Source organism: Phocoena sinus, chromosome 9 (assembly GCF_008692025.1).
Source record: "Phocoena sinus isolate mPhoSin1 chromosome 9, mPhoSin1.pri, whole genome shotgun sequence".
Lineage (NCBI taxonomy): Eukaryota > Metazoa > Chordata > Mammalia > Artiodactyla > Phocoenidae > Phocoena > Phocoena sinus.
The window spans coordinates 76,849,023-76,866,017 of NC_045771.1; the positions used below are offsets into that span (position 1 = coordinate 76,849,023).

Genomic DNA, 16,995 nt, shown 5'->3' on the forward strand with positions numbered 1-16,995 from the left:
TAGGGGTCTTTCTTGGTCCTCGACTGTCCCATGATTAGTGAGCGTCTAGAAACTGTCCCCGGCATGGGTTTAAAAAGAACACTGAGCGCCGAGGGAGTGTGACAGTCACTTTGGAGGGCTCGGGTGGCCAGCCGGGCGAGGCTTTCGGAACACCCGGCGGCACCGGGCTGGTCGCGGGCTTATCAGCAGCAGCTGGTGCAGCGGCCCGGGGCTGGCTGCTCGCCCGGGTGGGCGGCGGCCGGCTGGGCACCTCCGGCGGCGAGGGCGGCGTGCCGGGCCCTTCTCCGCGCTTGGCCCGCCGTGTGAGCCGGGCGGGCGGCGGGAGGGCGGCGGGAGGGGCTCCTGTGGCCCGGGGGCCCTCACCGGCCCGAAGTGCGCAGGGGGGGTGGGTGGGCGGGAGCGAGGCCGCCGGGAACAAAGTCCAGGCCCCGCGGCCGCAGCCCTCGTGCGCCCAGCAGCTCGGCCAGAGACGCGCGAGGTCCCAGGTGAGGGGAGCTTGGGCGCGCCGGCTCCGACCAGGGGACTCCGGCGACAGTGGGCTCCGGGCGGCGGCGGCGCGACCTCCACGCGGCGTCCCCGGGCCCCGCGGACCTGTCAGCCGGTCCCGATCCCTCGAGCAGGGTTTGCGAGGAGGCTGGTCGACCTCCCCGCGGTGGGTGGGTGTTCTTGGACCTGAGACTGTGGTTTCTCCCTAGGCTGAGATGGATCTAGAGGCGGGAAGGCTCGCAACAGTCCGGATCCCCAAGAAAACGGAGGACGAATTTGAACGTGGCAGCAGCAGCAGGTACATAACCCGCAGCCGCCGCTTTTCCGCGACACGTGAATCAGCAGGGCCAAATCTGGCTGAGGGAAGAAGTTGAGAAAATCTGATGATGCCTTTGACCTTTGTTTTGGAGCTTCCGTAGAGTCTTGTCTGAGGTTCTGACCTTACCCAAGGAATGTCACTGAGGCTTCTTTTGCAGCAGGCTCAGGAAGAAGAGGATGTGTTTAAAAGTGCCCGCTTCTCTTTGTGCAGGGTGATTCGATGAATATGTGTGGCGTAACATTCCTTGCGTTATGTAACTCAAAACTTTGCTGGAAAACTTTCATAAACATCATCTGATCTTCTATGCTTGCAGAGCGTCAGACATGTGTCATTGACGGTTGTGCTTTTTAAACAAGCGTAGTGAAGCAGAAGCCTCCTTCCTCCCCCTCGTTATTCCTCTTCCTCATTTTACCCATCCCACCCCGCTCCTCCCAGCGCCAGGCTCTTCCGTCTTTCTCCCCTGTGGGTGGTGAGGGGTGAAGGGGGTAGGGGCACCTGGAGCAGCCTCATTCGTCCTAACCTGTGCTTCCAAAGAAATTTTTGTTCAGATGCAAGGGGGAGACCTCTTTCTTGAACGTCTTCCTTCCTGTGACGGCTCTCGGGTTCCCAAAGGCCCTTGTTGCCCACACTTCACGGACCTCAGTAGGGGCAGAAGCAAACCAGTCAGTGACATGTTGTCATTGTCCGACTTTCACCGTGGGAATAGTGAATCACTTCCGCCTTCAGCCTCAGTTTACGAGGCTGTTGTGGTCTCTGAGTTCATGCCAGGCCACCCAGAACTAATTGAACTGTGTCATCCAGTGATTACCCCGAAGGACAAATTTTATCAGGTTCTGTAGTGTGTCCTCAAGCTGCAAGGGACCTGATTAGTCAACGGAAAACATGCCTATCTGGTGGTTCAACTGAGGCATTATTTTTGTCTGTTAACGTCTTCATCCAGTGATCTTGCCTTATTCCTTCTACGTACCATGGTATTCATTCATAGAAAATTTGGCGTGCCACATAAAATTGGTATTATTTCTGCTAGAAAATAATTGATATTCTTTCTACTAGAAAAATGTGGGTTTCGTCAGCTGACAATTTAGACTGGGATTGACTGTGAATCTATAAATAGATGGCATTTTCTGGGAGAAGGCTGTTTATGTATTGCACTGGCTGAACATTTGATGAGTGTACAGAGGGGGTTTCCTGCAAAAGATGCAGTGACAGAACCCAAGGAAATTCTCAGAAGTGGAGCTCACAGCCTTGTGTTGGAAAGAAGACAGTTCAAAAGAGAAATACAAAAAGCTAAGAATAAGTTGAAACTGTAAGATTATGAAATGAAGTGTAAGGAGACAAATTTTTATAAAAAGCAGACTAAAGCTTATACATTAAAGGAAGTTCAGCTCACTTCAGTTATTTAGGGCAAATTGAGAGTTAGTTACATGCTTGTTGCTATCATGCTGTTATTGCCTATGGCACATTCTTTTGAACATATTTCATTGCAGATGTCCGTCCTTTGATTTTAGCGAATGTTCTAGATAATTTGGGATCGAGTCCTATGAGTAAAACTTTGTCACCTACCTGGACATTTAAGCTAAATAAATTCATTTTAGGTTTAAAAAAAAAGTCAGCTCTCCTAGAGTTTGCATTTATTGTATGGAAGATAGATATAAATAATACATATGCTGAATATGTAAACTACAGCAAATGTTCAGCAAATGAATGAACGCTATGGAAAAGCATTAATCAAGGCTAAAGAAATCAGGAGTGCAAAAAGGAAGTCGTTTGCAATTTTAAGTAGGGTGGTTAAGGGAGGTTTTATTGAGTAGGCAATATCTGAGCAAGAACTTGAAAGAAATGAGAAAAGTGTGTAGCATCTGAGGGAGACCATTCCTGGCAGAGGTAGTAAAGACCCTGCGATGGGAGCATGTCTGGAAGGTTCACAGAACAGCGACGACAGAGACACCAGGGTGGCTGGAGCAGAGCAAGCAGCAGTGGGAACGGGCACTGTGGTCAGAGAGGTGACAAGGAAACATCATGTGGGGCCCTAGAGGCTAATGTTAGGATTTGGCTTTTACTCTGAGAAAAGTGGAAGCCATTGTAAGTCTTTGAGCAGAGGGGTAGCATGATACGAATTGAGAGTTTTTTAAAAATCTGCGTTATTGACGTATAGTTGATTTACAATGTTGTGTTAATTTCTGCTGTACAGCAAAGTGATTCAGTTATGCATATATATGCATTCTTTTTTTATTCTTTTCCATTATGGTTTATCACAGGATATTGAATATAGTTCCCTGTGCTATACAGTAGGACCTTGTTGTTTATCCATCCTATATGTAATAGTTTGCGTCTGCTAGCCGCAAACTCCCAATCCATCCCTCTCCCCACAACTCTTGGCAACCACGTGACGTGAGTTTTTAAATGACTACTCTGACAACTGTGTTGAGGAAAGACTAAAGTGGGCATAAGTGGAAGTGGAGAAACAAGGCAGGAGTTCTCCTGGCTATTGGGATAGCCATAAAATTGGTGAGCAGTGGTTGAATTCTAGATGTATTTTGAATGCAGGGTTGACAGGATTTCCTGACACCACTCCCTGTAATCATTCAGAAGGGTAGCCTTTACTAATTTTATTTTATTATTTATTTATTTAATATAAATTTTAAAATTTAATTTTATTTATATTTGGCTGCGTTGGGTCTTCGTTGCTGCGTGCGGGCTTTCTCTAGTTGCAACAAGCGGAGGCTACTCTTTGTTGCGGTGTGCAGGCTTCTCATCGCGGTGGCTTCTCTTGTTGCGGAGCACGGACTCTAGGTGCATGGGCTTCAATAGTTGTGGCACACGGGCTCAGTAGTAGAGGCTCGCGGGCTCTAGGGCTCAGGCTCAGTAGTTGTGGTGCACGGGCTTAGTTGATCCACGTCACGTGGGATCTTTCGTGAACAGGGCTTAAACCTGTGTCCCCTGCGTTGGCAGGAGGATTCTTAACCACTGCGCCACCAGGGAAGTCCCAGCCTTTACTAATTTTAGATCAATATGTATGATTTTAGCAAGTGAAGGATTAATTGATCTGGAGGACACTGTTAACATAGTCATCCTCCCTCTGTGCGTGAGCTCTGCGAGACAGGTGACCGTCTCCCGGTTATCCAGAGATTCCTATAGTAACTTGGATGGTGACCTTTGCACTTGGTGATTGCCTTGCAGTCAAAAGTGGATAATTTCGACAATTTGTGTACATCACTATTTTATATTTGAAAGTATAATGTTGATACCCTGAGAAAACCATAATTCAAAAAGAGACATGTACCACACTGTTCACTGCCGCACTATTTACAATAGCCAGGACATGGAAGCAGCCTAAGTGTCCATTGACAGATGAATGGATAAAGAAGGTGTGGCACATAGATACAATGGAATGTTACTCGGCCATAAAAAGAAACAAAATTGAGTTATTTGTAGTGAGGTGGATGGACCTAGAGTCTGTCTTATAGAGTGAAGTAAGTCAGAAAGACAAAAACAAATACCATATGCTAACGCATATATATGGAATCTAAAAAAAAAAAATGGCTCTAATGAACCTAGGGGCAGGACAGGAATAAAGACGCAGATGTAGAGAATGGACTTGAAGACATGCGACCAGCGGGGAGAGGAGGCTGGGACAAAGTGAGAGAGTGGCACTGACATATATACACTACCAAATGTAAAATAGATAGCTAGTGGGAAGCAGCCACATAGCACAGGGAGATCAGCTCGGTGCCTAGAGGGGTGGGATAGGGAGGGTGGGAGGGAGATGCAAGAGGGAGGAGATATGGGGATATATGTATACATACAGCTGATTCACTTTGTTATACAGCAGAAACTAACACAACATTGTAAAGCAATTATACTCCAATAAAGATGTTAAATATATATATAATATTGAATATGATAACTACTCAAATTTATAGTCAATTGAAATATTTTGTAACAGTTTTTAAATTCAGTCAATTATATTTTTTTACAGCAAACAAGATAAGGAGAAAACGAAGAAAGTAAATTTGATTGGACCATTAGCATTGGTAAGCTCTGAAATATTAAATATGAATAATTCCTGCCTTCAGTTAGATTTGTGTCTCGGATCCATAGTTACGGCAGTACTTTAAGACTGTCTACAGGCAGCAATAGGTTTTCTCTGCTGCACCTGTGCTGTCCTGGATGATAAAAGAGGTAGGAATAGGCTGGCCGTGAGAGCAGAGCTAACTGGTGTACTGGGAAATTGAAAATAGGACTTGTGTTCGTAGCAGCATGCAAACCAACCAATTTCAGGAAAATGCATCTCAGCACTTGTTTCACAAAAAAACCCGAATTTAGTTTAAAATAAGCTTGCATATAAAGAGATTGTTAACTACAGAAAATTGTAGATGATTAAGAAATTTATTATGTTCACATTGGCTTCCAGGAAAATTGATTAAATATGGAGTTACTGTTATGGACTCAGATATGTTTACAGCAATTCTCAGTGGTTTTCTGCTGGTCCAAGGCAAGCCAACATACTTTTGGAAGAAGTCAAATCTGTTTTTCATTTGTAATATGTCTTAGAGAGGGGACCCATGAAAATGTTTGCCCACTGTTGGTGAATATGATGTGTTTCAAACTATGACGGCCATTTTTTGATAGCAGAGAAGTTGGTATTAAGCGGCATGTCAGCTGAAACCTCCAACTTATTAAGTAAGGGATGAGAGGACACCAAAATGTCCACACTCTGGAGCATTGCTGCGTTCGTCTCATGTCACCATAAGCCCCTGTTGATTCTCTTCTCCCTTATGCTTGTGATGTTTTTGTCTCAGTAAGGGTAACATTTTTTCAATTTAGTACTTTAGAGAATAAATTGTTTGTGAAACTAAATCTGGTTTTAATGCATAGGTTTTATTTATTTTTATTTATTTTTGGCTGCGTTGGATCTTCATTGCTGCGCGTGGGCTTTCTCTAGTTGCGGCGAGCGGGGGCTACTCTTCGTTACAGTGCATGGGCTTCTCACTGCGGTGGTTTCTCTTGTTGCGGAGCATAGGCTCTAGGCGCGCGAGCTTCAATACTTGTGACTCGCGGGCTCTAGAGCGCAGGCTCAGTAGTTGTGGTGCACAGGCTTAGTTGCTCTGTGGCATGTGGGATCTTCCCAGACCAGGGATCAAACCCGTGTCCCCTGCATTGGCAGGTGGATTCTTAACCACTGCACCACCAGGGAAATCCAGTGCACAAGTTTTAAATCTGCCTCGTAGAGAAAACAAAATGTCACTAACTTTAAAGTGGAAACAATCATTTGAATCTAAAAGTTTAACCTTAAGTTAAATGTAAGTGTAATCTTTTTCACCCTCTGAATAGATATTTTTGCTGTTGTTCTGCTAGAGGTTCAGGACAAAACTGTGGGTTTGTTTTGTTTTGTTTTGTGTTTTTTGCGGTATGTGGGCCTCTCACTGTTGTGGCCTCTCCCGTCGCGGAGCACAGGCTCTGGACGCGCAGGCTCAGCGGCCATGGCTCACGGGCCCAGCCGCTCCGCGGCATGTGGGATCCTCCCGGACTGGGACACAAACCTGCGTCCCCTGCATCGGCAGGCAGACTCTCAACCACTGCGCCAGCAGGGAAGCCCAAAAGTGTGTTTTTTAATAGGAGTTAGAATGCATTCTTTTTGTTCTTTTTGATCTGAAAACAGATCTAGGTTTACTTAGGGTATTGCTGTGAAATTCATGGAGTTTTAAATTGAAGCTTGGAGACAATGTTTTATTTAATTAATATGAAAAACTTTTAAAATTGAGGTACAATTAACATATTACATTATATGAGTTTCAGATGTACCTTGAAAAGCACTTAAAACATTCCTCCATTTCACATAAATGTTCACTGAAGGAACATTATATGACAGCCTGCTGCTGTGCTTGAACTGTGGCCCATAGACCCGAGGGCTCTATCTCCCTTCCGCAGGAGCCATAAAACGAACCTTGGGGACACTGGTCCCTTTTGTAGCAGTTTTAGGGGCCCTTCCCCGCTTGTCCTTGACTTTACCTGCTCCCCTTGTTCCATTACAGGCCCCACCTGGCTTCTGACCCCTTGTCTCTTTCAGCACTCTTGCTTGCCCTACGTGCTTGATGATGGAATGTGGTCTCCCAGGCTGAACCCCTGGAACTCTTTGAGAACAGTTTGCACACACACCCCTCACTCCCCGCCTTGTGCTTTTGACCTCAGGGTGCCCCTGCATAGTGAGCCCGTCTGACTCAGCCTGCACCCTCAGGGGTCCCACTCCACCAAGCCTGACTCATCATCCATTCTTCGGGTTACCGATCCTTGTCCCCCAAAGGGGGTGGGGTAAGGGAAATGGGCAGAAGGAAAGGTTAAAAAGACAGGAAGGATGCAAGGGACAGAGAGGAAGGTATAGAAACAGAAAACTTATAGCCGGAAGATGTAGTCCGGAAGGCAGAGGAGGAAAGAAGAACAAAGAGAGAGAGCCATAGTTCAGTCAATCAGAAATGGTGAGAAAACCATTGTGGGGCAATTGTACTCCGGTAGAGGTGTAAAAAAAAAAAAGAAAAAAATGGTGAGAAAAAGTGAGAATTTGGAGAGGACTAAAAAGATGGCGAGGGACAGAGTGTTTTGGAGAATTATGACACTGATTGGCTGGTTAGTTCTTGGGTGTTGTGCACTTCACTGTAACAAGTGGTATCACCCCTCTCCTCTGTAGGTGGTACTAAGTCCAGGATTGTTGGTGTGGCCCACCAGGCCTTTTAGACCTTTCTCTAGTATCATCTTCCACGCTTTGTACTGTGCACTCAGGAATTCCACTGCGTGGAGTCACCCGAGCACTCGTGTGGTTTCTAGTCCCCCTGCTGTTCTAAGCCTCAACATCCTCCACTTCCTCTGCACTTCCCATTGCTTCTTCAGCTAATTCCCCCTTACCTTTCAAGATTCTACAATGAGCGTCATCTCCATGAGCAAGTCTTCCCTAAAGCACACACTCAGGCACTCCTTAATGTTTGTTGCACTTCGCTGTGGAGCTGCCTTCTAAAAGCGAACTTAAACCTCTTAAAGGGATCTTTAACCCAGAGGATTAAACCCAGAGGATCTGTTCCCCCCAACCCCTTTATAATTCTCCCTTTGAACTATTCTGAATGTCTTTCTTTTTAAATTTTATTTATTTATTTTTGGCTGCGTTGGGTCTTCGTTGCTGCGCGCGGGCTTTCTCTAGTTGCAGCGAGCGGGGGCTGCTCTTTGTTGCTGTGCGCAGGCTTCTCAGTGCGGTGGCTTCCCTTGTTGCAGAGCACGGGCTTCAGTAGTTGTGGCACGCGGGCTCAGTAATTGTGGCACCCGGGCTTAGTTGCTCCATGGCATGTGGGATCTTCCCAGACCGGGGCTTGAACCCGTGTCCCCTACATTGGCAGGTGGATTCTTAACCACTGTGCCACCGGGGAAGCCCTGAATGTCTTTTTAAAGGGCATACTATGTGTGTGTATGTAAATGATGTCTACCCCTAGCTGCTCTTAATTCACTACCTCAGGAGCTCTAGAAAATCAAACAATATTTCTTAATGGGACCAAACCTTCGTCCCTTCTGATCATATTGCACTTATCCAAATAAGATAGTGATTAAATGGAGTTAGATTGATTTCCTCACAGAATACAAAATAAATAGAATCATGAAATTAATCTGTCAGTGATTGGATTGAAATTCTTTCTTCCCTAATACCTTTATTCGCAACCGTTACGAAAGTACTGACATTAAATAAAAATCCGAAGAACATATCATTGTGAAAAAAGAGAAATCCTGTTACACGAGCTAAGTATTCTTATCTTTTCTTTCTTTTTCTTTTTTTTTCTAGTTTCGATATTCTGATTGGCAGGATAAATTATTTATGTCCTTCGGCACTATCATGGCCATAGCTCATGGGTCAGGTCTCCCCCTCATGATGGTAGTATTTGGAGAAATGACTGACAGATTTGTTAATATTGGAGGAAACTTCTCCTTTCCAGGTAAGCATTTCTCTATTTAAAAATATATATATGTATTTTATATATATGTTTAACTGAGTAGAAGATTAGAAATTGATTTTTCTATTCATCCTCTACTTGCTTCATGGTTCGGACATCTGGGTGACTCCAGATATCACAGAAGGGGTTGTAACAGTCTCAGAAATCTTCCTCAAATACTCATTTAAATTTCAACAAATAGGTGTATGCTATTTGACTTTAAATATAGAATAAGGAAACACCCATCTCCAGAAAGTTTTGCATTTAAATAAAGTAAGGAAGTCAGTCTACGTGAGGATGGTGGAACTATAACAGAGTATGTCTGTGCCGGGTCCATCCCATTAGTGATTACTGATGAGCTTCAGAATATATCAGTTTGCGTGGTAGTACTTCTTAGCTATGCTCTGCTTGTAGGTCTGTTTCTGGTTTTCTTTTTTTATCTCCCCCCATCCTTTTTGCTAAAATTAGACCCACTTTCTGTCTCTAATTTTTGGATCAACAAGGTTGACTGTTACTTGACAGAATACTAAAGAGTCAATGGACTCAATGTGAAAATGATGTGCTTTGAAACTCACGCAAAGGACTGTAATTACTGAAGAGCCAAAGGAGTCCTGTAAGTTAATGTCATCTACGTGAGAGGCTGTGTCAACAGCACTGGAGTGCGGTTTCAATGCACAAAGTTATTTTCACATTAGCCAGATTTAACATAGAAAGGAAGATGTTCATGCTTTCTGCGAAGCATGATAGCTCAGTTCCTCCCAAGAGACCTGTGAGGACTAGGCTGGAGAAGACCGAGTGAAGCTTTACTGGCACACAGATGGTGGAATAGAAGGAAAACAACTGATAGAGGAAAGGCCGCTTTCATAGTAAAGATATCTGAGAAAAAGTGGACTCTATAATTTAGATGACACTCAGTAAGAGTTTTCAGTGTTCACTGATTGAGAACTACATATTTGCTTAGCATTGTAGGGCTTAATTGTAATTACCTAAGAGAACATGATTGCTTAATTTATACAACAGGAAGAAAAAGCTGTACTTTACATAAATATTGATGAATATTAATGCCTTTTAGAAGTCTAGTAAAAGCATCCTTCAAAAGTTAAATCAAGCTCCTACAAAAATAGTTTATTTACTCTCCAGTACTCTTGTCTCTGAGAAGAACCTCTTTATAATAAAAATAGCACCAATAATAGTAACCTTTCATTGTGTATATCGTGTGCTAGGTCTTATTTCACTTAAGCCTCCAAGAACCGTCCCACACAGTAGGTAATATTATTTTCTGTGACACGTGAAGACACTGAGGCTTGTCCAGAGTTATACAGTATTAGGGCAGAATTCAAACCCAGGTCTTTCTGCCATCCCAGCCATGCCCATGATCATATACATTATACTGCCAATGTAAATAACTTTCTCCTTTAAAAAGATGTGTTTGGGAAAGTTTTAAATGGATTACTTGTGCTTGACCAGTGGCCAGAACTTCAACACCATAAAGGTAAAATTGGAGTAAGATAGGGTAGTTTAAAAAGCCTTCATGGAAATGAGGAATTTTCTATTTGTTTTCCTTGTACTTCTTATAAGATCTATATCTATAAGACACACACACACACACATACAGTAGGATGATGCCTATATTCGAACGCATCAATAACAAATTGGTCTCAACTCAGGATTTTAAAAAATCAGATTAACGAATGAGTGGATAAACAAAATGTGTTATATACATACAAGGGAATATTATTCAGCCTTAATAAGGAAGTTCAGACACCTGCTACAACATGGTTGACCCTTGAGGACATTATGCTAAGTGAAAAAAGCCTGTCACAAAAAGACAATTATTGTATTATTCCACTTATATGAGGTGTCTATAGTAGCCAAATTCATAGAAACAGAAAGTAAGATAGTGGTAGCAGGCTTGGGGGAGGAGAAAACGGGGAGTTGTTGTTTAATGGGCATAGTTTCAGTTGGGGGAAGGTGAAAAAGTTCTGGAGGTTGGTTGTACAACAGCGTGAATATATTTAACACTGCTTAACTATACACTTAAAACGGTTAAGATGGTTTTGTGTATATTATCACAATTAAATTTTTTGAAAAATCTGATGCAGTGCTCTTATCACAGGGGAGTTGGCATTTGGTTCGGTTTTATTCGTCCTATTTTTGTTTTTGCTAACACCACAGTAATTCCACAACTTTCTTATTTGGAGCAGTTTGCTTGTCTTTTCTGTGTTTCTAATTATGCAACCGTATCGCTTTGAAGCTGGAATGGCAGACAGGTGCCATGTACTGTGCCCAGGGCTAAATTCAAGGTCTCTCTGGGGCATGGCATGAGCTTACTTACAGACCTGTAATACCTGGAGTGATAAACTCACCCGAGTTGCCAACTTAGTTTCAGTGGCCTCCGAATTAAATGACACTTGGTCCTCTACAGCCACATTTGTCATTAGGCATTATCAGCTCTCTTGGAGGGTTTGGCATGGGAAGTACCTCAAATGTTATTAATTCCAATGTCCACTCTTTAGTAGTGTGTACAAATAATACTCCCGTGCCTCTTTGGAGAAGACGAGGTTGTTATATTGCATACTCAGAGAGCTCATTGGTATGTTTGCATTTGTAGTTTAGCAAAAATCCTGGGGATTGAGAGTAGATAGAGTATTCAGCTGTACTTAGCTGAGCTCACTAGCTCATCTCATAGAGATGATGTTATTTAGAATCTGTTCTTTAGAATCGTTGGATTCTTGGACAGCTAGACTAAATGGGAGCCAAATGAGAAGGGAATGTTAGAAGAAAAAAAGGTTTAATTACAGGAGGGCCTGATGGTGACTTACTGTGAACAGAGCCCATCCTTGTCAACAGAATAAAGGCTCTGTGACAAGGTTGTTCCGTCACAATGACTCAGTTGTGCAGAAACTATGCATAAAACATTCCTCATCCAAACCTAAGAATGGAGTCATAGGAAACAGTTTTTCTGCAGAGTATTAGGAACCTGATATTTTATGCCAAGTCTGTGTGACTGTAATAATGTGGGAGATTCTGTGGAGAAATCAATATACCCTGCGTGCCCTTGCATTGCCACATAGTTGAGAGGAAAAGGCAGTTTTGAGCCCCAGTTACCTTAATTAATTACCCACACTGCCAAAGCTGCCTGGACATGCACCCACTCTGTCCTGTGCTGAGTGTTTCTATATAATAAAAGAAGTCCTGGGCAGGATCAAGGAAGGCAGACATTGATTTACTTTGAGACTCAGAGTGACCTTATGTAATGTCTCCCCATGTAATCCTTAAGGTACACATTTATTATTTAGGCCCTTACCAGCTTATGACTTCGGGCAAATTACTTAACCTCTATAATCCCTACTGTTCTCACCTTTGAAAGGTAGACTTACTGATAGAATTAAATGAGACAGTTTATGTCAAGTGTCTGGAACATAAATATTGGGGGAAAACTAGCTGTAAGAACTTGGAAATGAAGCAACCACTCTAAGATTCTGTCTCCCCATCTACGAAATGGATGAATTATATGGGAGCTCTCTAAAATGAATAGGCGGCCTCTAGAATTCCCCATTTCCTCATTCTGGGAGGCATTCAGGCAGACTAGAGTAGGAGTTCTCCATCCTGGAACACTAGAATCAGTTGGGGACACTTTTTAGAATTATGATCTAGACTCAGCCAGAGGTTCTGATTGAGCTGGTCTTGGATGGAGCCTGGGCATCTATATTTTTTCACGCTCCCCACGGGATTCTAACAGGCAGACAGCGTTGTGAAGCATTCAACCACATAACTACTTAAAGACCGTTTAGGAGACTGAAGCCTAATAGGTAGCATCTGTGAAGACCAGGTCGAGGCCTTTTCCAGAACTAATTCCATGAGCTTTCCAGGTCTAGAATTCCAGATTTCGTTCCATGACTCTTCCAGGAATGAGACATCAACACACATTTGCCTCACCTTTGTCGTCAGGCAGCAGAAACTCTTGGTTTCCTGAGGGCTTTGGGGCTCCTACGGTTACTAACCCAGAATTAGATTGCCATTCTTGGCCTGGGACTCTGAGAAAGGAGCAGGTCAAACTTGGACTATTTGTAGATTCTTATTTCCTAGGAGGGAGGGTCAATCTGAGTTGTAATACTGGTGTTGGAGGAGAGTAAAACTCATTCTAGGATTTCACCTGATTTCTACATTCAGGGGGAAAAAATAGCCAGGTACCCATATATCTGCAGGTTGCCTGTGGTTTTGAACAATGGTTTCTACAAATACCACAGCTTTAGGATAGCTTGTCTGCCTCTAATTCGAAACACGGTTCCAATGTAGCATATCAAAGGTGTCAGATTTATGAACTCAGGAAGGAAATGTGCTTGCAAAACGGAACGGATAAGAACAGAAGTAAAATACGGTCTGATTCCTCAAGGATCTAGTAACTGATAAAGAGCTAGATTAATAAGCAGAAACACTTCACTATGAACATCCGTAGAAAGAACAATCCTAAGGGAAAAATTATGCCACCATCAGGGCCACATGCCTGGCAATTGATCCTGACAGTAGTTTAAAATAAATTTCTACCTTATTTTCCTTTGGAGGAAGGTAAGAATGGTGACACAGCACCCAGAAAACATGATCTAAGGCTAGTACAAAGACTAGTTTCTCTGCTAGCATCATGGTAAATGGGAAATGCCTACCCTGGTGTACTTTCTCATCAATGCTGTGGTGACATTTTATCCTATTATTATGTGAATGCAGTAGATATGGGCTGCTTCCTTTTTATTTTTTCACTTTGTGTTTTTGAAAAAGTGAAAATAAGTCATTACCACATGAATCAATCACTGTAGTATAGTGTCACGAGCTGTATGGTATAGTGTTAGGACTCTCAGCCTACTTGCTAGCTGTGTGACTTTGGGTAAGTTACTTTATCTCCCTGTGCTTCAATTTCTTCATCTGTAAAATGGGAATTTATGAAATAGTCCTACCTCATAGAGTTGCTGTGAAACTTAAACGAAGTAATGCATGTAAAGTGTTGAGAACAATGCCTGGCATGTAATAAATGCTCAATAAATCCTAGCTATTACTAAAACATGTAAACCAGGAAAGGCACATTGACATTTTAATCAAATTAGTTCAAACTAAAAGACAATTTCCTTCCAGTTAATACTGCTTTAAAAATACCAGGACAGGGAATGCAGGATGGTGACCAAGTACCAGTGATCTACTGACTTGTCTTTGAGCAACTCAGCTATCTTTTCTTTTCTTTAACTTTTCTTCCTTTGCAATGAATGTAATTCAGCCTTTCTATTACTTACGTCGTGAGGAAGCATGTAAGGGAAAACACACACATATAGTAAAGTAAAATCAAAAGAAGCAAGTATATGGAAAGTGCTTTGCGCCACTAAGAAAAAAAGTGCCCCTTAAATCTTGTGTTTTCTATGTGGACCATTTCTTTTTTCCCCCTCTGCCTTCTGTATGCCCTTCGTCAGCTCCTCTCTGCTGCCTTAGGAAGCTGGTTTGCTTCAAGGCCCTCTAGGAAGGGGGCTGAACCTGGGAGGGCTTAACTTCCCCCAACTGGACCCTAAGTGCACCTAAACCCTTGGGCCCTTTACATGAGTCAAATGAAAAGAGTGACTTGAGAGTGAAAAGGAAAGAGAAAAAAGATTTTTAAAACCTGGCAGTGCCTTTCAAAAATGTCTTATTTTTGTTTTGTTTTGTTTTTATTTAGTGAATTTTTCCTTGTTAATGCTAAATCCAGCCAGAATTCTGGAAGAAGAAATGACTAGGTAATTGGCTAATATATGCATATATACATATGTACTTCTTTATGGTGTACTTTTAAAAACATTTTATTTGAAAATAATTTCAAACTTACGAATAGTTTTAAGAATGTACAAAGAGTCCCTATATACGCTTTACCTTTTGTTAGACGCTTTAACCTATTGTTTTCATTTATTCCCCCTCCCCTGCCATTTAAATAAGCTGCACAGAGTATGACCCTTTACTCATAAATTCTTCAGCATGGTTCCTAAGAATAGGACATTCTCTTTACAACCACAGTACAGCTATCAACCTCAGTACATTTAATATTGATACAATACTTTGATCCAATCTACCATCTGTATTCCAGTTTTGTCCGTTGATCCAGTAATGTCATTTATGGCATTTTCCCCCTCATTCAGCCTTCTTCGTAGAAATCCCAAAAGCCTGTCACATAACGTTTATATGTTTACTTACTGACTAATGCTGCTGACGTAAATGAGTACTGTCTGTTTGCCATAGCAGGCCTGAAAGGCTTCTATCTGGAAACAGTTTGTAAAATGATGTAAAAAATATATTTGAGAGTATTGAAATTGAATTTATTACTTTTAAAGATAGTAACTTTTGGGACTTCCCTCATGGTCCTGTGGTTAAGACTCCGCGCTTCCAATGCAGGGGGCACAATTTCTATCCCTGGTAGAGGAACTAAGATGCCACATGCTGCGGGGCATGCCCAAAAAACTAAAAATAAATTAATTAAATTAAAAAAAATAAAGGTACTAACTTTCCTCTAATTTAGTGAAGACTTCAAATTGGTTTGAATTCATGACAGTTTAGTGTTCTATTTTTTTTTTATTTTTTAAGATGTTGGGGGTAGGAGATTATTAATTAATTAATTTATTTTGGCTGTGTTGGGTCTTCGTTTCTGTGCGAGGGCTTTCTCTAGTTGTGGCAAGTGGGGGCCACTCTTCATCGTGGTGCGCGGGCCTCTCACTATTGCGGCCTCTCTTGTTGCGGGGCACAGGCTCCAGACGCGCACAGGCTCAGTAGTTGTAGCTCACGGGCCCAGTCGCTCCGCGGCATGTGGAGTCCTCCCAGACCAGGGCTCGAACCCGTGTCCCCTGCATTAGCAGGCAGATTCTCAACCACTGCACCACCGGGGAAGCCCCTAGCGTTCTATTTTTAAAACACCTTTTAACTTCTGCCAATTAGGAAGAGGGTTTTTTGTTCTTTGTGTAAACAATACGGGAAAACTTATACTAAGAACCATTTTGCATGCTCCGTCTGTTTAGTCCTGTATTTGCAATGTGGTGCACTTTTTAAGTACAGTAAGATATGCAAGTCTAGAATATGAATTGTGAAAGAGGCAAATTGTGTTTACAAACTGTCATTACCAGTTTAGAAATGGTTCATGAACACCATTATATTTTTGCAGTTAACCACAAAGCTTTATTTTACCTTTGGCTGATCATTCAAGTGGATAGGTTTGCCATTATCCTCTTATAATTTAAGAAAAGAGAAAAAAATTCATGTGTATTTGTTATAGTGTCCTGCATGGTCTTTGTGATCTGTCTGTAAATTGACTAATTCCCAGTTCTGAATATTTCTCCCCAAAGAGATAAAGACTATATTTAAAAGAAACTTTTGAATTATTTTCCAGATATGCATATTATTATTCAGGTTTAGGTGCTGGAGTTCTTGTTGCTGCCTATATACAAGTTTCATTTTGGACTTTGGCAGCTGGCCGACAGATTAAGAAAATTAGGCAAGAGTTTTTTCATGCTATTCTACGACAGGAAATAGGCTGGTTTGACATCAATGACACCACTGAACTCAATACTCGGCTAACAGAGTAAGTATACTGTTAACACCACACTTTCATAAAGAAATTAACTGCTAAGTATGTGAAAATATGTCCAAGGAAGGTTTTAAATGAAAAATTTTTTTTTTCCTAGATTAAGCATTTGGTGTGTATTGGGAATAGATTGTCTGATAACCATCTTTAGCAATTACAGCCTATGCCGCAGTGTATTTTCCTTATCTGTTTGATTTTTTTGCCTTAGTTACGTAGTAGGCGTATTTGAGGAATGAGCTTACATCCTTTACTTGTGGCCTCTCCCGTTGCGGAGCACAGGCTCCGGACACGCAGGCTCAGCGGCCATGGCCCACGGGCCCAGCCGCTCCACGGCATGTGGGATCTTCCTGGACCAGGGCACGAACCCGTGTCCCTTGCATCGGCAGGCAGACTCTCAACCACTGCGCCACCAGGGAAGCCCTTGAGGGCCTATTATGTGCCAAACAGTGTTCTAGATGTTTGTGATATACCAATGAATGAGACAAAGATCTCCTTCCTCTTGTTGCTTACGTTCCAGCAGGGGGACATAGGTGATAATCTTTTCCTGACTGGAGGTCCTGGCAAGAGGGTAGTGAGCATATGAGGTCCAAGAGAAGAGAGGATCAGAGCACGTAGGGCCTGGCTGGCCTCAGCTTTGCCAC

General features: G+C 42.6%; 1 protein-coding gene across 11 annotated transcripts in view; it reads left to right on the forward strand.

Annotated features, from left to right (window-relative positions):
- Positions 1–399: 399 nt before the first annotated feature.
- ABCB4 (ATP binding cassette subfamily B member 4) overlaps positions 400–16,995 on the forward strand; it is a 75,002-nt gene continuing 58,406 nt past the window's right edge. For 4 of the 11 annotated variants that reach the window (XM_032643699.1, XM_032643702.1, XM_032643703.1 and 1 more), the window contains exons 1-6: positions 400–485; positions 696–784; positions 4,785–4,839; positions 8,625–8,775; positions 14,468–14,525; positions 16,160–16,351. In XM_032643699.1, coding sequence (XP_032499590.1) covers positions 702–784; positions 4,785–4,839; positions 8,625–8,775; positions 14,468–14,525; positions 16,160–16,351 — 539 coding nt within the window. In that variant the 5' untranslated portion in view covers positions 400–485; positions 696–701. Of the gene's footprint in view, positions 486–695; positions 785–4,784; positions 4,840–8,624; positions 8,776–14,467; positions 14,526–16,159; positions 16,352–16,995 lie in introns of those variants that run through there. The other 7 variants (XM_032643707.1, XM_032643709.1, XM_032643708.1 and 4 more) reach the window with 5 other exon arrangements.